The sequence below is a fragment of the Nelumbo nucifera genome, chromosome 3 (assembly GCF_055504915.1).
Source record: "Nelumbo nucifera cultivar China Antique chromosome 3, China Antique-T2T, whole genome shotgun sequence".
Taxonomy (NCBI): domain Eukaryota; kingdom Viridiplantae; phylum Streptophyta; class Magnoliopsida; order Proteales; family Nelumbonaceae; genus Nelumbo; species Nelumbo nucifera.
Genome location: NC_142651.1, coordinates 100574562 through 100596078, shown reverse-complemented (window position 1 = coordinate 100596078; position 21517 = coordinate 100574562). Strand labels below are relative to the sequence as shown.

Sequence of the window (21517 nt, the reverse complement as noted above, 5' to 3'; positions counted from 1 at the left end):
GGCGATCGATAAAACTCTCATCCACTGGAAATGATTTCATTACTGCCAGAACATGTTGTTCAACTAGAATTTGATTGTGAAGAAAAAAAAATCACATCAATTGATCTATTGACAGTTGTGAGACACTCCTCTCAGGTTTCGAGTGGATAATGAGCTGAACAACAGGTATGTCTTTCAGTATTCAACCAAAAGAATGGCTGGTATGGTTTCCTGCAGAACTTCTCCCCCACCGCAAAAGCATTCCTGCAGAACTCCATTCCTCCCCCCCAACCACCAAAAAATATAAAGTTCCATTTCCGCTTTTTGGTGACCAGTACAAGTCCCAGGTTATAAATTAGGAAAGTTTTTTGGCCTCAAAAGTCAAAATTATGTTTTTGACTTCTTTTTGCGCTTTCCTGGTTTAGTTATTTCATGGCTTTCTACCATCTACATTACAAGAGACTGAATTAGATAAAGTTATATACATAAATAAAATAAAGTAAATAATAAAGCAGAGAACAACCACAAAGATTACCTTCTGCTTCTTGTTTTTCTTTCTCTTTCTTTTATGTTTCTTTAGCTTAGTTCCTTCTTCCTTACCTCGTTTTATGTCTTTATCTTGATCAAAATCCTACAAGCATTTAATGAAAAAAAAATAACAAAAGATCAAAAGAATGAAGAAATGAAAGGAAAAAAAAATTGGTAATATCCAGATGAATTTTCAATGTTACCTCAGATTCAGCGAAGGAAGTAACATGCCTAATTGTTCTTCCTGAATTTGAAGTCCCACCTGAAATGAAAATAATCAGATGATATAACTTCCAACGATTGACACCTTAGTGACGCCATACCATGTTTTATACATTGGCAATTTCTGAGTAAATGCAATTACTTGGGCAAGTTTTTCCTGAGAAACACTTACCCAGGTAAGTGCATTTACTTATGTTCTTTTATTTCTCAGGTAAATAAGGCAATGACCATTTTAGCCATAGAAATCCATTATTAAAAGGGGCATTTTTTGTCCCATTCAAGTGTTAGCAACTTTCCCCCCTATGTGGAAAAGTTATTTACCCACCTAGGAGATAGGTATCACTTTCCTGGGTAAGTGATACCCAGAAAAATAAATTTCCCCTAGTCCCCACATAAAACTGAAAAAAGAACATGGGATTCTTGATCAATGGGAACCAAAATCCCATTGACCAACTTTCCCCCCTCTCCAAATCCAAAAAAAGAACACCCCCTTGGAGTCTCGGACGTCAACAAGAATCAACAGAAAAACCAATAAGTAAACCTATCAGATAACAGTGTAATGAGCATTTCCACAACCATCAGTCATTCTCTCATCAGGCTCTTCAATTTAGGAGGAAAAAGAAGGAAGTAGTGTAAGAAAAAAGGGAGAATATAATGCCAAAAGATAAAGTAGATAGAAGAAGGAATTGACATCCCAAAATTGATACCTTATCCTGTTAGGAGTGACTACACAGGAATAAGGGAAAAAGATAAACTAAAAGATCATCTACGAGAGGAAAAGAGGTGAGGGGAGTAAACTCTTAAGCTTGTGTAAATGCAATAACACATTTCAGCGCATGACAGTCAATAGAGGTATATCTCAACTTTTTTCATTAATAATAGGAAATGAATTATTAAGGGATGCAAGGAAGAAATAGAAGAAACGATGTCTAAGCTCTGTCAAGGACATAATGTTGCCAGCTCCAATGAAAAGAAAGAATAAAAGCATAATGCGACCAAATGGGAAGAACTACCTTACAATCACTGGAATTAAATGACTTGCATCTCAAAAGAACTACCTTACAATCACTGGAATTAAACATCAACCTAAAGGTAGCCTTCGTTTTCTGCAAAGAATTATTTTTATAGCCAATATGTTCAACCCAATTGCTCATCAAATCCAATTTCTACCAACAGATTGCCTGGCCCTCTTTGGTGCAGTAGGAAAGTCCCTATGTAACTACGAAATTGAAACAAGAAGAAAGTATCTTCAATCCACATGGCTGAGATGAATCTCTTTGAAGGCTGGCCAAGGATTTCAATATATAAACTTTCATAATTGCACTTCAGTGCTATATTATAAGGGTATGGATGCATCCATCATAGCTTGCAAGCACAGTCTTGGCACACCTATGGAAGCATAGGTTCATAATTCTGATTCTCCCTAATAAGTTGTCTAATTGCCTAAATGCTGCCAAGCACCACCTGTATATTGGCAATTGTCACCTCAAAAGTCTACACTTACATATTTGTTTTCCTTTAAAAATTAAAAATCAGTTATGATGTATTATATAATGACAAAGTAAGATGTACAATAGGAAGTGTACAAGGGTATACAGGAAGTGTGCATGAAACATTACTGTTTTTACAAAATGCTAATGTCACAATGATTTGCTGCCATCCAAAATAGCAAAAATCTCAACCCATGCCCCATCCCACCTAACTCTTTTTTTTTTTGATAAATGGAAATTGAATTATTAGAAACAAAATAAGAGTTATACAGTGAAGGCTTCCCAAACAGAGGCATGAGGTGCATGTTATGGGCCCGTGCATAGGATCTCGTCACGGGTCGGTCCACCGGAAGAGACTCCTGTCTTCCCTTGCCCTTGCCCTTGTGTACAGACCCTATTGTGGCAATCGCGTGGGTGATTTGTCCAAGAGATCACCCGAACTCTCCTAATGGGTGATTTGTCCAAGAGACCACCCGAACTCTCCTCACTCTTTTCTTGACTGGAAAACTGAATGCTTTATTTCAATTCGTGGCTCCTTAAATAGGAGATTACAGGGGAAATTCCTTGTTGGATTCGGCTAGGCTAGGGTAATCCAACTTAAACTAAAACTCCTAATTACCTACTCTTAATGGTAACACAACTCTTACTTAAGAAGATAAAATAAGATAAGGATAAGGGATAAGATAAGATAAGGGATAAGGATAAGGGATGAGGAATGGTGTAGCTGGTGGCGAGTTGGCGGGCAGAGCTGATGTGGCAAGATAAGTGTGGGCCCACCCTGATGAGTTGTCATGTGAGCCCCGCCCTACTGCTGTTGCTGGGAGGTGCGCGCGTCTCGTAGTGCTTCTGCCGTGCGGTGCGTGCTGCTACCTAGTGCTATTGTCGTGCGTTGCGTGCTGCGTGCTGCGTGCTGCTGGGCGGTGCGTGCGGCGCGCTGCTGGGCGGCTCGCTGTGCGTGCTGCTGCCTATGACTGCGCTGCCGGGTGGTGTGTCCATAACATCACACCCCTCCCGGACTACGAGCTTGTCCTCAAGCTCGAATTGGGTATCGAAAACACCCTCAAAGGAATCCTGGATGGCTTTGCCCTCCTGGATCGGGTTCCCATGGAGGGGGTTCATCCTCATCTTCCTCTTGTTTCACCAAGAGGCAGAAAAGTCTCTTGCACCTGTGCCCTGCTAAGTAGAGTTCATCGCAATTAAAACATTGTCCCCTCGCCCTGCGTTCTGCCATCTCAGCCCTGGACAAGTGCTTAATAGGGGGTGTACCGCTGCCACTCCCCACACTGGATGCTGATCTGGAATTGGTACTCGTCTGTGGCTTCCGTTTGGGGCTGGCTGTTGGATATGGAGCCATTCCGAGTGGTTCCCTGTTGGCTGCCAGCGAAGACCCTCCTCTAGTAGGCTTCGGGTTTGTCCAAGCTGCTGCTGGGCATCCCATGCTGAACGGCCCTCGGCTAATCTACAGTTTGCACTCAAAGGCTCGGGCTAAATTCATTGTCGTGACCAAGTTAGGCGGGCTCTGCATCTCTACATCAACTCTCAGGGGTTTGGTTAGACCAGCTGTGAACATATCCACCTGCTGGTCTAGGCGTACTGAAGAGGCCCTGGCGAGAAGGGTCTGGAACTGCCGCTGATACTTTGCTACGGTCCCGGTCTGCTTGAGGTTAATGAGTTCCCCCAAGGGGTTGCTTGTTAATGGGGGTCCGAACCGAAGAAGGCAGTATGACTTGAACTGATCCCAACTAAGACCTGGTTCCTCCTGCTCCACTCGGTAGAACCAGAGCTGCACTTCTTCGGTCAAGTGGAACGCGACCAGGCTGACCTTGTCCCTGTCATCGGTGCGCTGGTTGCGGAAGAACTGTTCGCAGCGGTGCAACCATCCCAGTGGGTATCCAGCGCCGTTGTAGGACGGAAATTCTAGCCGATTGTATTTGGGGATAACAGCGGCAGTCAGGGTGGCCGTCTGATGTTCGCCAGGCGTTTCTGCCCAGTCCGGTCTGCGGCTGTTGCTGGTGGCGATTCCTTTTGAGTTTCTTTCCCTATTGGCTAAGAATGTCTCCAGCAAGCGTCGAAGCTCCCAGACATCATCCTTGACCTCACGTACCTCCATGCTGGTCTCTGCAAGTTTGTGTTCCAGTTCGTGGACCTTGGAAGACAACAGCTCTTGTTCCCCCATGACGATAGGCTCTGATACCCAAAATGTTATGGGCCCGCGCGTAGGATCTCGTCACGGGTCGGTCCACCGGAAGAGACTCCTATCTTCCCTTGCCCTTGCCCTTGCGTACAAACCCTATTGTGGCAATCGCGTGGGTGATTTGTCCAAGAGATCACCCGAACTCTCCTAATGGGTGATTTGTCCAAGAGACCACCCGAACTCTCCTCACTCTTTTCTTGACTGGAAAACTGAATGCTTTATTTCAATTCGTGGCTCCTTAAATAGGAGATTACAGGGGAAATTCCTTGTTGGATTCGGCTAGGCTAGGGTAATCCAACTTAAACTAAAACTCCTAATTACCTACTCCTAATGGTAACACAACTCTTACTTAAGAAGATAAAATAAGATAAGGATAAGGGATAAGATAAGATAAGGGACAAGGATAAGGGATGAGGAATGGTGTAGCTGGCGGCGAGTTGGCAGCCAGAGCTGATGTGGCAAGATAAGTGTGGGCCCACCCTGATGAGCTGTCATGTGGGCCCCGCCCTACTACTGCTGCCGGGCGGTGCGCGCGTCTCGCAGTGCTGCTGCCGGGCGGTGCCCGCGTCTCGCAGTGCTGCTGTGCGCGCCGCCGTGCGGTGCATGCTGCTGTGCGCGCCGCCGTGCGGTGCGTGCTGCGCGCTGCCAGGCGGTGCGTGCGGTGCGCTGCCGGGCTGCTATGCGGCGCTGCTGGGCGGTGCGTGCGGTGCGCTGCCGGGCTGCTATGCGGCGCTGCTGGGTGGTGCGTGCTGCTGGACGGCCCGCTGTGCGTGCTGCTGCCTATGACTGCGCCGCAGTGCGCTGCCGGGTGGTGTGTCCATAACAGTGCAGCCTCAGTTACAAAGGTTGAATTACAATTTAGCCCACCATGACAGGTTTCTATACACCCCTTGCTTAGCTAACAAGTCAGCCATTCAATTTGCCAATCTCCCAGCTAACTATCAGTTTAGAGTCCCCTTCAATTAGTAGCTTGTCATAATTCAGTTCTCTAGCTAACTGTGCTCCTTGCAGAACTGCCTGAAAATCAGCATGAACTGAATCCCCTGCTCCATCCAGACCTGAGAACAAAGCAAGAACGCGGCTCTTGGCATTCTTGAACACTCCCCCAATTCCTGAAGACCCTGGATTGCCTAAGCTGTTGCCATCGAAGTTTAGTTTTATGAATCCTTCTCCAGGAGGCATCCAAACTACATTAGGCCTTTCCTTAGCGTTAGAACTTTAGCTACCAGCTCCGAATTCCACCTAATGTTGTCAAAAGAACAGTTTGGGAAGATATCCAAAGCTCTAGCCCAATATATAGCTATATTTATTAGGCACTTCCATACAACATCCTCCCCTCTTGTCATTGAAAATTCCAGCATTCCTCTCCTCCCAAACTGTCCAAACCAATGCAGCCCTCACACACAGAGCCTTACCCCTCCTTGAAGGCAATCTAAAGGTTGCTAGGTCAAATAGGCTACACACCTACGAGGTAAAAGCCATAAAACCAAACAGAATAAACATCCTTTCCCAAAGGCCTACAACAAAGGGACATGAGATAAATAAGAGATTAACAACTTTCCCCATGAGTGTTACAGGGGGAACACCAGTTCGGGGAAATGTAGAAAGAAGGTCTTCTTTTTTGTAGATTGTCCAAAGTATTTAATTTCTCTAGAAAAACTTCCCAGCAAAGGGCTCCAACCTTGAGAGGGATGGATTTGGACCAAATTTCTTTAAATGGAAAAGGCTGAGAGGTCGGGACAGAGCATGTGAGAAAATAAAGAAGAACAGGATTTATCAAAAAAATAAAGAACAGGAAAACAAACCTTTAGACTTTAGTGTGAGTCCTAACCCAACAGTCTGGTTTTGAAGGATCCAAAAACGAATTATCAAGAGTTTTTAAAAGCAAGGCGACCTGATCAAACTCATGATCTCGCAAGTCTCTTCTCAACCCAAGATTCCAACTAATACTTGTTGACTCAGAGAAAGAAGCAAAACTTTGGCCTAATATTATGGGGGCCTTGGAAGGAGTACAAAGAGCTAAGGAGTTGAACATTATAAAACTGGTAATAGAAAGAGATCCCAAGTTGGTGGTGGGCTGATGGAAAGAAGAAATAACTAGTTTCTGTAACTACAGTAATGAAAAGAGGAAACTTAAGTGGCTGGAAAAGGATACTGAAGTAAAACTAAATTGGGTAAAAAGAAGTGCCAACTCCTTTGCTGATGATGGGTTAGCTAAACAAGGAGTGAATATGGGTTCTTTGTTCCATTTCCTATCAAAAACAAATATATGGGTTCTTTGTTTTGGGCTCAATGTAACTTTGTTTTCTGGTTAAGACTTAGGAGAGCTTATATCCTCCCTTTTCTATACTTAAATCTTATTGTTTTAATGAAAGACCTCTTATTGATCAAAAAAAAAAAAAAAGAAGAAGAAGAAGAAGAAACAAAACTATTTTTTTTTTGATAAATGAAGAAGAAACAAAACTTTGGATGGGTTCATTTTTAAACAAAGACAGGGCACAAGGAAGGAAAAAGGCCCTTAAGGGTAGAGTTACCAATCCAAATGTCCTCCCAAAACTGAAACCCTACCCCACTCTTCCACTCTCATGATTTAGCTAACCCATCAGCAATTGCTCTCTATTGTAATAAACTTTTCTAGTTACAAATCAGAAGAAAAATAATTCCCTATAAGAGCTCACGTTGAATATGAGTTTATAGGCTTTCTGTTCCACATCTTGCACCAAATAGATAAAAACCCAGTTAAATTTCTTTAAGGTCATATTACTCATTTGGTCAAATATCCTTGCTCTGGTATTCCTAGTGTCTATTCATATATCCCACCCTGTTCCCAATTACTTTTTTTTATCAATAAAAAGAAATTTCATTGATGAAAATAGAAATCCCAATTACTTTATTTTCATGCCTTGTTCATTTGCAAGTTATTCTTCTGCTTAAGAAAATCTCCACCTAAGGTTAGTTGAATGAGAAATAGACTAAAGTTAAGAGTCACCAATATGTTTGGGATTATCAATTCAACAAAGCCTTGGCCAACTATATGACATTGGCCTTGTTTATGATCTTTGAACATGAAGAACAGTAATAATAACAAATACATACATATAGGTTAATATAAATAAAAAAATAAAGTTAACAAAGACAAGGGAAAGATCATGGATATCTTATATAAAACTAATGACCAACTCTAAACCTCTGACTAAGCACTAAATTATAGGGAAGAGAAAAAAAATCATGCGGAAGAACGAATCAGCCAGGTCCCAAAAAGTTGACATGTAACCTCAATACAAAAGTCCTTGTAAAAATTTTTAATACCAAAGAAATGAAAAGTCAACTGTGAAATAGATAAAGCACGAGATTATTACTAGCATTTATTGTGTCTTTAGCATTTTTAACAGCCAACTCAAGAAGATCGGGATTTATAGAAGCCAATCCACCAGGCTCCTGGAGTTTTCTTTCAAGAAACTTTGCCAAAGCAGCAGCTTTGTTCGTTTTCAGCGGTCCACCAGGATGAGCCAACCTAAAACGAAAAGCACAATAAGATCAAAACTAGTAGGAGAGAGAGTGAATTGTTTCAAAGCAGTAATGAAGACATCAAATAATAGCCATGCTGCTTAAAGATGCACCAGTTTAAAGTTTCAAATTTTGTATTCTCTGAAACTAACAACCTGCTAAAAAACCAGACCAGCAGCTAAATCAGTTTTTGTGGTGCACAGTTCTTAGAAAGGTTGACTTTGTAAAACTTATCCCAGATAAATGTTTCAGTAGGCATTACAACCTAGAATGTTTATTGTTTAATGCATATGTTGTTTTAAGCTGTTTTTAGAAGCTTCAATCTGGAACCATTTGCTTTTTTTCTAAATTTTATTTTTCACATCTTTTATTTGAGGGATTCAAGTGGTATGTTGCAGTCAACCCGGACAGCTGGACCATTCGACCTATGACATAATGGCCAAAAGAGTTTTATATCCGCTCCATGTCTAACAACAAAAACAGTACAATCTCAATCCTTAACTACAATTTGATTTGATCAATATTTCCACTGTCTTTTGGATTGGATATAATTGATTCTTTCCAGTAAACTATACAAGATTAAACAATAGTCCTTGCAAAATGTTACAAATGTTGACACAGGTTATCATCAAGTAGCTCAAGTATAGCAGTCCAGGGCCATGGAGGTATAGACACGTCTTGAGAGAAGTGAAACAACTAGCAAGGAAACTGAGAACCATTTTCATTTGGATACAAAGATCAGCAAATGGTATGGCAGATACCCTAAGGCAACAGGATGTTAATAGGGATCAATTGTATTAGGGGGCTACTCATTGAGAAGCTGAATGATACACATAGTCCAAGGAAAGGGGTTCTAATGGATTAGGTAGCTGAGCTAGCGTAAACTGAACTGTGAGGTGTTGCATAAGTTGTCCGGCATATATTACCTCTTCTTTTACAAATTAATAAAGATGTTGCTGTGTTAAGATTAAAGAAAAATGTTTTTTTTTTTATAATAAGATTAAAGATTAAAGAAAAATGTTACAAATGTTGAAGAATGAAAAATGCCTGCTCATCCAAGTTAGGAAGGATAAGAGGCTGGTTTGAGGTTCAAAATCATTTGCACCTTATGACCTTTTAGATAATACAATCTTGCTATCCTATGTGTCTGCTCAAAACAGAAAAGATCCTTGAAATATGGTCTGGATTATAAAGTCTGATTATTAGACAGGGTTATCTCCTGTGTGTATCTTAAGCAGCCACTATGTATTTGAATCTCTGTGGGATCGGGTCGAAGAAATCAAACAACTTTTACAAGTTGACCTTTTTGAAATGTACAAATGCAAAACACTTCTTTCTTTCAGTCCCACAACAGGGAACCATGTCTACTGAAACAAAGAAAAACGTGGGGAGAATAAGGTGCTTCAGATCAGAAAAAGTGAAGGGTAGGATAATTTTGAGGAAGCTAACATGAACCATGGGAACTAGTTTTAGCATAAGACTTTTTTTTATCATAACAGAAGATTTTCATTAATAAAAATAAAGGATACAAGGGGAAGAGACAAGCTCTCTTATCTCTTCTAACAGGAATACAAACAAACCAGAAAAGGATTTACAATAGAGACCAAAAGAAAGCACCCCTATTCACCTCTTGTTTAGCTAAGCCATCAGCAAAAGAGTTGGCACTTCTCTTAACCCAAGTCACTTTCACTTCCATGTCCTTTGTCAACCACTTAAAGTTTTTCTTTTCATTGCTGTAAGTCCACAGTCCATTCTTGTCTTCTTTCAACCAGTCCACCACCAGTTTGGAGTTTCGTTTTATAATCAGCTTCCTTATATTTAACTCCTTAGCTCTTTGTACACCTTCCAAAGCCTTCAAGATCTCATCTCTAAGTGAGTCACCTACTCCAACTGGACCTGAGAACAAGGCTATTATTTTCCCTTCCACAGTGGAAGATCATCCAACTTTAACAATAAATATGCTAGCTGTCAAAATATTCTGAAGCAGTCTACAGTCCCACACATGACTACCCAAGGATGAAAGAATATTTTAATTCCCCAGAATATTTGAACTTTTTAACAAGTACGAACCTAAGAATACAGATGGGGAGAGAGAGGCTAATGTAATGACTGATTGTTTAGCAAAGAAAAGGGTAAATAGGGACCGATGGCACTGGGCTCAATTGTAATGTGCTTGCTGTAATGTTTTAATTCTATATTTAGGAAAAGGCAGCAGCCGCACCTCATGCCTCTGCAAAGGATGCTTGTACTGTTTTTTTTTTAAATTGACTTTAAGAAATTATTCACTTACCAATAAAAAGTGCCCAGAATGTTTAAGTTGTTGGGGATCAAATTAAAGGCACTGTAAACTCCGGCAGTCCTGATCCTCCTTTGAGTTAATTTGAATATTAAGAATGAAATATTGTGTTAAATATGTAAAAATGGACCAAGTGTCTAAGTAAAACCCTCTCGACTCTCCGTATTTGTGGAACCAATACATCCCCCTCAGAGTGAGGCATTGAAGCAGTCCATAGTTTCACCGATGCAGGCAGTGTGGGAACTAAGATTAGTGTTTCACAACAATAGTCATCTACGTTATTTGCTTCACCCTTTGCCCGTATTAACTAACAAATAATAGTCAATTTTTCTTTCCATTTATACCTTCGTTTATCTATTTGATAAGTAATAACAATCTTAGTAGAGTCAAAATTGTATCAGCTTAAATGGGGCTTTGGCACAGAATATAATATTTACGACTGTTCCAAACGGAGTTCTGAGTAGCAGTGAAGACCATACGGATACGAAGAGCGAGATCGGACGACAATTTTACATAGATTCAGTCTTAGTAATACGTACTGTTTTATGTTCCTCAGCAGAAACCCTAATCGACCAAATTATAAGAGCACAGAAAACCCTAATAAAAAAAAAAAACGAACCTGGGTTGAATTCGTGAGGGAGGCGGTGGTAATGGCAAAGGCGCAAATTTGCTTCCCCTCAACGCCCGTCGATCCTCGTCTGTAAGACCTTCCAACCCTTTTCCCATTTTCCTTTCTGAACCGAAAGACGCCAATTAGACCCTGATCAAGACATGAAAAAGAAAAAAAACCTAAAAAAAAAGAAAAAGAAAAAGGTGGCCGTCTGATTGAACTCTGTTCAGTGGGACAGCGAGGCACCGATTCGTTATCCTTCCACCGACGAGAAGAGGGTTGTCGTTGCTCTGCGAAACCAGCCTGACGCGGGGCCCTCCACTCTAAGGACCTTGAAACCCGAGACTTCGCCCGAGTCGCGTGGTCCAACTCCCTACTTAGACTGGGCGAACCAGATCAAGCCTCAACAAACCCTACCCGTTAGAACCGAATCAATGTTCGACCGCCTCCTTGCCCCTGCTTGGGTTATAAGCTCACGCTACCGAGCTCAGTGGTCAGTATTGCATCCCTAGGATTAACAAGAAAGCTATATCTCTTTGGTCTTTCCGATGTGGGATATGGGTGTCATTTTCCAAATCGAGCGAACTTTTACTTGAGAAAAAACATGTCGTTATAATAAGGCCCGGTAGAAGGGCTTCAGCCTTAATTGAGCCACAGCTACTAAAATTAGTTTTACTAGAAAATTAGTCAGGACTCATGCGATGCACGGACTTTATTTATAAACAGAATTAAATATTGAGTTCTATGACATTTTCAATTAAATAGTGTCCATTTAAATTCAATTCAAATACTATTTTGTGGGGTTATGTCTAGTTTATTTGATCACAATCTAAGTTGCACTTTAGTGAGAGTGGCCAATTTCCTATTCTCTAGATAAGTTTGTTTTGTTTTTCGTATCATAATGCTAATTCTTATTAGTTTTTTTAAAAAAATTTGTTGAGTAATTTTTATTGGTTTATTATTATTTTTGTATTATTGTTAAGTAAAATTATAAAAAAAAAATCTCTTATAACAATTCAATAAACCACCTTTGTGTTTTGACCCTAACAAAGGCCCCCCGACAATCTTCTGTAGCTTTGAGAAGAAAAATGCAAATACTTCCTTTCCCTTGGCTCTTTAGTAACAAAGATATTGAAGTTACCAAAATACCCTTATCATTGTTAATGCATTATCATACAAAATTTAAAGTTTCTACTTTACTCTCCACTAATTTATTTTGCTAGACAACTTTCAAAGAATAATTCTTTACCCTTCTTAGACAAATGTGAAAAGGCTAAAGTAAATTAAAATTAATGCATTACATCAAAAGTTTTTATTTGGAATGTTGACTAAAGGAAGGTATTTGCACCTTTTTTCAAAATAATAGGGGAGATTTTTGTAAGGGTCAAAATACTAGGGAGTTTAGTAGGATTGTTAGAAAACCCAAGGAGGTTTTTATAATTTAAATGGAATTTAAATTGACTTTAAAATAATTAAGCTATGTTTAAAACTAATATTTTTTATTAATTTTTGGAATTAGTAAAAATTGAATTTATTTAAGTATATTATTTTTTATTAAATTTAAATTCCTTATGAAATTTAATTAACTATATAAATTTTTATTTTTTAGTGGAACTTAAGTTGGTTTAAATTAATAAAATTTAATTATAAAACCAATAATTGTTAGATAATTTGTATTGGTTTTATATGAATTTTAAATTGATACCCATTTTTAGTTTATCTTCTTTTATTAATTAAATTGTTTTTATTATATTAATTAAATTGTTTTTATTATATTAATAAAAATATTTTTATCAAAACAATAATTAATAATTATTTTTATTTTTCTTTAAGTAACTTAAAAAATTATTTTTATTATGGTCAATTAATATTTATTATTTTCAAATGGAATATTAATGGATTTTAATTAATCTCTACTGATAATTATAGTTTAATGCAAATATATCTAATATATATAATTATAGATAAATTTAAATGGATATATATAAATTTTTATTTTTTAGTGGAACTTAAGTTGGTTTTAAATTAATAAATTTTAATTATAAAACCAATAATTGTTAGATAATTTGTATTGGTTTTATATGAATTTTAAATTGATATCCATTTTTAGTTTATCTTCTTTTATTAATTAAATTGTTTTTATTATATTAATAAAAATATTTTTATCAAAAACAATAATTAATAATTATTTTTATTTTATTTAAGTAACTTAAAATTTTTTTATTATGGTTAATTAATATTTATTATTTTCAAATGTAATATAAATGGATTATAATTACAATTTAATGCAAATATATCTAATATATATAATTATAGTTAAATTTAAATGGATATATATATATAGAGAGAGAGAGAGAGAGTTAATGGTGTTTTAATGAGGAGTGTTAAAAGTCTTAAAGGCGATTAGTCAGTTGAGTTATTTTGTTCAATTTTAAAATTAAAAAGTTCAAAAAACTAGAAAAAGATAGGTGCTTTTGAAAAGAAACTAGAAAAAAGCTAAGTGGCTTTGAGAATAAACCATAGAACAAGAATTTGCCAGCTTGGCACATTTTATTTTAATATATAGATATAGTTTGGCTTCTTAATTCAATGTAAGTGTTTTTGCACTTGATTTGTTTGAGAAGAGTGTAAGTATAATATATTACCTTGTATATGGTCGATTTTGAATTTTTAACCTTGTATTTGTGTTGAACATAATTGTATTTGCACTTTTCTCAAATGGAACCTTTTAAGTTTTTCATCAAATATAGCTTCACTCGTTCACTTTGCCAATGTGCCTTTTGAGTTTAGCTTCTTGGAGTGTATGCAAAAATACTATTTATTCATTATTTCTTCAAATAACACTGTTGAAAATGGAACGCCAAATTTAAAATCAACCTAGAAATGAAAATGATGCCATAGTCAAATAATAAAATTTCTAAAAATAAAAAATGCAAAGAATCACAAAAAAAATAAAGAAACATTTGGACACAAATCTAATGTTACATATTTATAAAAAAAAATAAAGTATGGGTACATATCTAATATTATACATTCATTATATTGAACAAAAAATAAGTATTATACATAAAAAATATTTTTATCATTGATGGAAATGTAATACAAAATTTAATGTCAACATAGAAATCAAACTATTTTTCTTTTTTGGTGGTGGGTTAGTGGTTTGAATCAAATGGATTAGTCAATTATATGATAGGTAAATAGTAAATCTTTAAAAAATAAAAAGGTACAAGTAATCAAAAAAATATATAAAAAAATTATATATTAATTATGTCAAACAAAAATTAAGTATGATAAGTACTAGAAATTATTTATATAATGTAGATGAAATATATTACTTAAAATTAATTTGAAAGCAAAGCTTTTTTTTCTTATTTAGATGGTGGGTCAATGGCCAACTTTTCAAAAAAAAATCATGATGTCATAATTGAATAATAAATATTTAAAAAAAGATAAAACACAAAAATTGAAAAAGTGTAGAATTTTGTCAAAAACATTTGGGAACATTTATAATGTTCTATACTCATCATATTAAATAAGCATAATTGTTAAAATAAAAAATATTTTTATTTATGATAGAAATAGAATACAAAAAGTTAATAATAATAATAATAATAACAATAAGTGTTATTATAATTTAAAATTCCCACATACAATGCACGTGCACATTTACAACAAACATTTAAGTTTAGTTTTAATCATATTGTTACTTTTGTTAATTTTCAATTTCTATCTTAACTATGATGTATCTAAAATTCAAGTAATTAATATGAAGAAAAAATTCTCATGTGCAACGCACATGCTTAATTACTAGTTAATAGAAGGATTTGAACCCTTGTTATTAACATGTAACAACCACAAATGCATCATTAAGCCATGCTATAGTTACTTGTCATAAACATAAACATTTTAGTTCTTAAGTAATTCTTTTATTCTTAAGAGATATTTTTGCAATAAATGCTAAAATTGATTATTAAAATTTATATTCTAAAAAATACTAGTACAAATCATATTGATTTAGGAAAGTTATGATATATAAATGTAAATTTTAGTTTTTCCAGCATTCTTCAATGGTTACCAATTGTGTCCATTGTCTTGATATCTCACAATCTATATAAATCCTTGAAGTATAATTTTTCATGTTTAAATAACTCATTAATAATTATATAAAACTTATATCTATTGTTATTAATATATATATTTTTAGATTTACTTGAGTTTACTAGTGTATCCATGCATATCTTGATTTTTCGTTTGTATCCATGTATATTTAAAGCATATCTCGATATGTCTCTTAAAATTGCTTTATTAATAATTTTGTATTTCCAATACTTTGAACCTTGAGATAAGCCTCTCTGTAGGTAGATATGAAACAATACAGGCACAAATGGTTTCTTAACTTTACTCACCACTAACACTGTTAAACCTCTAGGATCTTTTGAACAAAATGACACTAGTTCAACTTGCTCTCTCAAAAAAAAAAAAAATAACAATTATATACAATATATACAAAGAATGTACATGTTGTTTTTCACAATCCTTGATTCAAATATCTTGCCTTTTCTTTTGCGCTTTGAACCAACTTAAACTATTCTACTTAATTATAGAGAACTTGAAAGCAAATGATCACTTTTTAGTCATTGGAAGCATCTTTCCTTCTTTAGTAATGATTCAAATTTCTCCCAACATGTTAAAAGACTTTTCAAAGATGTTAATAGCTGTTACAACTTTCAAATGATACAATTTTTCTTTAGAATAGTTAACTATTAATTTTGTTAGTTGACCACTTGATTAAGGGAGAAATCTTTTTTTATCTCCTAGTTATGTGATTCCTTTATATTAATCGACTAGTAATACCTAAGCACAATCTATTTGAGTTAAGTCAACTATGATTTTTTAGGAAGTCGAATAATCTTCTCATATAGGGCATGTATGCTTCAGTTGTTACAGTTCGTCAACTATACTTTTTAGGGTAATTGACTATTCATCACAATCTTGGCATTTCATGCATCGGTTGTTATAGTTAATCGGCTATGCTACTTAGGGTAGTTGACTATGTCTTACAGTTAGAATAAACTTGCTTGATAGACATCCCAATACTTAAAAACCTTGGAGATTTTAATCAAAAGGTTTGGAAATTGTTCCATTAGCTTTCAACAAGTATTTTCCTGATTTTTGTCTCTTGTTTAAGGTCAAGAAAGCCTAGGAACCAAACCCATTAAAATTTGTAGTTTCTAAGGTTGATTGTACTAAATTTAGTCTTGTTGAGTATCTATAAAATCCATCATACAATTGATTACATCAAGGTCCTTAACAAATAAATACAATTTAAGCATTACTTGATGTAGTCTTCTCCTTGGTGAGATGTTGTATCAGGTATTCTTTGAGAAGCTCCAAAGCCACTAAGTCCTTCAATAGCCTTGATGCTTGAATTGCTTGGTGTTTCTTCACCTTGAAAAGATGATAATGGTACTAAAATCTTTAAAGCATATGCAGCCATCTCAATAGAGCTTCCGCTTCATTTTTGACAACATTATAGCTTTAATACTCTTTTGACCCAAGAAGCTTATTAAAGATTTGTTGCTCACTTAGTTACATTATTAATACTCTCAATGAGTTTGTTATCATCGAAGCACATAAGGTTACACAACCTCCCCATTTTTTATGATAACAAACCATTGGTGAAAGATAATAAAATCAATTAAGCGCAACTAGAGAGTATCACTCTCTCGGATCATGCTACATAAGCATTACAACTCAATGATACACAAGAATTATTTGTTCAATCAACAAGATAAATGGATATGGCTTTAATGATTTGATAATAACTGATAAGTGCACAATTAGGATAGAAATGGTCATGACAATTAAAGCTCAAATACCTAAATGGTTTTCAATTATATAGCATATTACAATTTTGGCACATAAAAACCTTTAGCTCCCCCTAAATATATTCTCCATTTAGGGAATATTGGGAATATTCCATTTTCTCATTCAATTCCCTTGTTTTGAATCTACATTTGGATCAAAACTCCCCTTGAATCATGTCTATTTTATCTCCCCCTGTCCTTTCTATTTGGGAAGATGCATATACTTCATTGGCATATTTTCCCATATTCCTTGTAATAATTATTTTTCATTCAATCCATAATTTCTCCACCTTTTGTCATCAAAAAAAGAAAGAGAGCAAAGGGAATAATAAGAATAAAGAGCAGATAACGAGAAGGGAGTCTGAAGAGTATGGCTTAACAATTTGAAACAATCGTAGTTGAAGATTGTAATAAATTAGTGCCAACTATAAGCATGTGTTATTCTCTCATAATATATATATATATATATATATATATATATATATATATATATATATATATATATATATATATAACTATTTCAGAGTATAAGAGAGAAAACATAGATAACAACTTATCAACATTTGTGAAATTGTTGAACCCATACCAACTATAAGTAAAATATTCTCATCAAATAATACAAATATAAGCATTTAAGTTTTAGGCTATCAATGGGTCAAGTTTGGTTCGAGACAGGGTAGAACCATCTCAAATTAACTAGACCCTATAGGGCCTATAATTCCAAACCCCAAACCGGATTGGCTATTAATCGAAACAATTGGGTCTAACCTGATAAGAACCGATAATAAAAACTAGAAGGTTAGAACAATGCCATTAAGAGGAGAATTATCAAATATGTTTGAACAGAACATCCGTGAATGCAAAAACTTTTAGGTCATTGTCTTTTGCCATTTGGAGAAAAAATAGCTTTGGAAAATAGTCAAGAAAGTTGCAAAAGAAAAAGACAAAGTGATGACAGGGAAGAGAGAAGAAGATAGAATGGGTGTTAGAAAGGGAAGAGAGAAGAAGATAGAATAGGTGTTAGTGTCACTACTGTTGTGCTGTTGCTATTTCTAAAAAGAGGCAAGACTGAGTGGGTGTTGTTACCACCAGTTTTTAGAAAATCGAACCAAACTAGCCAGTTGGACCGATTAAACCTTAACCCTGGACCTTGGCTAGTTTGGTCTTACCATAATAACCGCTTTTGTTAAAAAAACTTATGAAAACTGGTTAACTGATCGGTTTAACCAAAAAATCAGTGAATTGGTCTCAGTTTCATGAAACCGCACAAGTCTTTAACCAATTGAAAATTTAAAATGTTTTTAACAAGATTTGAACCCATGATTTCTTATTTTCATATATTACTTAATTACCATTAGTTTACCTCTTAACCTATGTTAATTAATGACTATTTATTATACATATTTCTTTGTTTCACATATATTTAAAAAATATGTAAATTAAGATACTTAAACCATGGTTTTTTGTTTTAAAATTAAGTAACTTGTTATCGATACACCATATTTAAGTATATTAAAAATTGTAAAATATATTATATATAGTATTTATATGGCTTGTAATATATATGTATATGCCATGTCATCAGAGTTTGACTTTGGTTGAACCATTGACCCATGAACCTCTCCCTTCTCTAGTTCTATGCCCGGTCTGGTTCATTGAACATTGATTACCACTACCAAAGAAGGCAACTTCTGTTGTTTTCCAGAGCCATTGTCACTACCAAAGAAGACGAATGTGCCTCCACCACTTCCAATAAAAATGATAGTGTGAATAGAGAAACAAAAAACTTGAAAGGCTAGAAAGAAAAAGGACAAATGGGTAGGGTTTTGTAAGATGTTTTTAACTTAACATGTTCCAAAATTACTATTTTGGTAATTTCTCGGGTGGCGTTTGATAAATCTGAAGTCTAAAAAGTTAAAAAGATATTAAAATTGTTTAAAATCTGAAAAGAGGCATTAATACTTTTCTACTTTTCAGAGGCTCTGAATACTTTGCCTTGTTTCTGTTGGACCAAACTTTTAACATCTGAAATGTCTTGTTTTTACTATTTTACCCCTAGAATAAACTATTTGGTAAATTTGAGCTCAATTTGTACTATTTCATATAAAATAATTTATTAAATTCAAAATAATATTAAAAATCATACAAAAAAATTAATAAAATATATAATAACTATAAAAAATAATTAATAAATAACATAATTAAATTAATAAAAAATAATTACTCACTATTAAAAAACAATACTATAATTAAAATTTAATAGTGCAATTAATAGTTATAATAATATTGAATTAATGCAAATAAAAAATAATTGAATACATAATAATTACGAAAAATAATTAATAATTAATAAATAACGTGATTAAAATAATAAAAAATAATTACTCACTGTTAAAAAATAAGAAAATGATTAAAATTTAATAGTGCAATTAATAGTTATAATAATATTGAACAAACACGAATAAAAATAATTAAATACATAATAACTACGAAAAATAATTAATAATTAATAAATAACATAATTAAATTAATAAAAAAATATTTACTCACTATTAAAAATAATAAAATGATTAAAATTTAATAGTTATAATAATATTGAACTAACGCAAGTAAAAAATAATTAAATGCATAATAATTTCGAAAAATAATTAATAAATAATAAATAATGTGATTAAAATAATAAAAAATAATTACTCACTATAAAAATAATAAAATGATTAAAATTTAATAATATTGATTAAAAATATTTTCAACAACAAATAGAAATTAAAATATAATAAAAGTTAAAATAATCAAATAAAAATAATTAAATACATAATAACCTATAACAATATAAAAATATATTATTATAATTAATTGAAAAAATTATTCAACAACAAATACAAATAAAAGATAATAAAAAATTTAAAAATTACAGAACATTTACTACAAAACATAGGTTTACACATAATAAAGTGATTGTCATCATCTACATTAGTTGATAGGTTCATTCAATTCTTCTGGCAAATCTTATATTTACTCCAAAATTTACCAAAAATCGTATCATTAATAAATAACATACACGTTATCTTTGATTCTGATATGCCAACAACTGGTTCCCCAAACTAACACTATTCATTTACTCATCCCCGGAGAGCTTGGGACACTCAACAAGACAAAGTAAAAAGCAATACTACTTTAATGGAATGGGCCAAAAGTGGTGGTATAACACAATTAATAAGTTCTTTGAAAAGGCCCTATTCCCTCCCTGTACAATGAGTAAAGTAACCCGATAATACAAGCTCTGACCACAAAAAAGGGAGTTCTTTCCCTAAAAAAATATGCAATTCCGGTATTAAACTAGTTTCAACGAGATGATTTTGAAGATGCCCAATTGTCTTATGCCAACATACTTCAAGGAATCTAAAGATGGGTTGTTCCCCATATCCAATAAATTGAAGAAAACTACAAAATTAAAAGAAAAAAAAAACTCCAAAGAAAACGAATTTGGGTCAGTTCTTCTCCCCAACATACATTTTATTAATGATAGATCTTACAAAGAATCTGGGTAAAGCAAATCAGACGAAAATCATTCCTGTTTATCCATATACCACAAAGAAAATGAACCCGAATGGTTGAATAGCATAAATCATTCCCGTTTATCCAACAAACATGGCAATAAAAAAGAAAAAAAAAAAAAACTGAAGATTGTGAGGGTTTTTGAGGGAGCTTCATATTCAGTTTGAAGAGAAAGATCAAAGAGAAGGTTCTTCAATTCGAAGCAAGAAACATACCTCTCAGAGAGCAGATTCGGTTCGAAGAGAAGGTTCACAGAGAAATGGCGGTGGAGATTGCTCGCAGACAGGATGGTGATGAGCTTTTTCTCAGTTCGAAAATGAGGGTGAATGACCTAATTTTTTGGGTTTTATTTGAAGGACAAATTATTGTCATTTTTAATTTTTTATGAGGATAATATGTCATTTACCCGCATCTGAATAGCCTCTGAGCACGTTAAGCACTTGTCCAACTACTTTCATTTTAAGATCTGAAAATGCATTTCAGATCTAATATTAAGAGGCACACCCAAACGGTTGTGGCATCTAAAAAACAACTATTTCAGACTTCAGACGTCTGAATAATGCAATCAAACGGCACCTTAGTATTAATACATGTAAAACCAAAGACATTATACTATTATATCGGTTCGGGACAACCAAAACCAATCCTGACCAAATAATAATCGAGACATGGAACCTGAAACCAAAACCGGCCAGACAGGACAATACATGACTCCAAAACCGATATAATTGGTTAAGTCGATTTGGTTCTGTTGGGTAGACCCAATCCATTGACAACCCCAGTTAAGTTCAAATGAAAAACCATTCACATAATACCTTAATTGGAAAAAAGAAATATTCATTCATAAATCATTCATTTATCAAAAAAAAAAAAAAAACCTACATTCATAAACCACTCCAATTGATTTTGTAAGAGGATGTGCCAACTGGTTTGAGCATTAGAATGCTCCAGAAGTTTAGAAACCTAAACTCCCACTTTCATGGATGCCTCTCTGAATATAACATCCTTCACTTGTTCCATCTCATCAAAATACCCTTTTGGGCAAAATTTCCTATTTCTATCTAACACCAGTAATAATCATTCGAAACAATTAAAGCATAATGAGAGAAATAAACAACTATCACAACAAATAGGAAATAATAAACACAAATTCATAACATGCCAACTGTGAACAAATACGCAAGTAAAAATTATTGGCTGAACAAGCATCTTTTTGGTTGTTCTTTGGGGAACTAAAGCTGAGATTATGCCCCTTGAGATAAG

At 34.4% G+C, this 21517-nt stretch overlaps 1 protein-coding gene and 1 non-coding gene across 3 annotated transcripts; both read right to left on the bottom strand.

Annotated features, from left to right (window-relative positions):
* Positions 1–5: 5 nt before the first annotated feature.
* On the bottom strand, positions 6–11110 carry LOC104587582 (E3 ubiquitin-protein ligase). 2 transcript variants are annotated; one of them, XM_088902324.1, is made up of 6 exons: positions 11048–11110; positions 10836–10950; positions 7773–7927; positions 711–769; positions 515–610; positions 6–426 (listed from the first exon to the last, which is right to left on the bottom strand). In XM_088902324.1, exons 2-6 carry the CDS (start codon positions 10940–10942, stop codon positions 367–369), a joined length of 477 nt encoding a protein of 158 aa, XP_088758450.1. In that variant the 5' UTR covers positions 10943–10950; positions 11048–11110; the 3' UTR covers positions 6–366. The 2 variants fall into 2 exon arrangements, with proteins under 2 accessions (XP_088758450.1, XP_010243550.1); XM_010245248.3 differs by having other exon boundaries at positions 10836–11062.
* LOC148801776 (signal recognition particle RNA) lies at positions 11026–11318 on the bottom strand. The gene has a single exon (XR_016084833.1).
* Positions 11319–21517: the final 10199 nt, after the last annotated feature.

What these genes read in the sequence shown, in the direction of transcription:
- LOC104587582 (XM_088902324.1), bottom strand. Translation starts at nt 10,942, where the DNA reads ATGGGAAAAGGGTTGGAAGGTCTTACAGACGAGGATCGACGGGCGTTG. An exon ending in CCCTCACGAATTCAACCCAG is followed by an intron (nt 7,928 to 10,835) that starts GTTCGTTTTTTT and finishes TTTTCGTTTTAG; the next exon opens with GTTGGCTCATCCTGGTGGAC. An exon ending in CTTCCTTCGCTGAATCTGAG is followed by an intron (nt 611 to 710) that starts GTAACATTGAAA and finishes AAATGCTTGTAG; the next exon opens with GATTTTGATCAAGATAAAGA.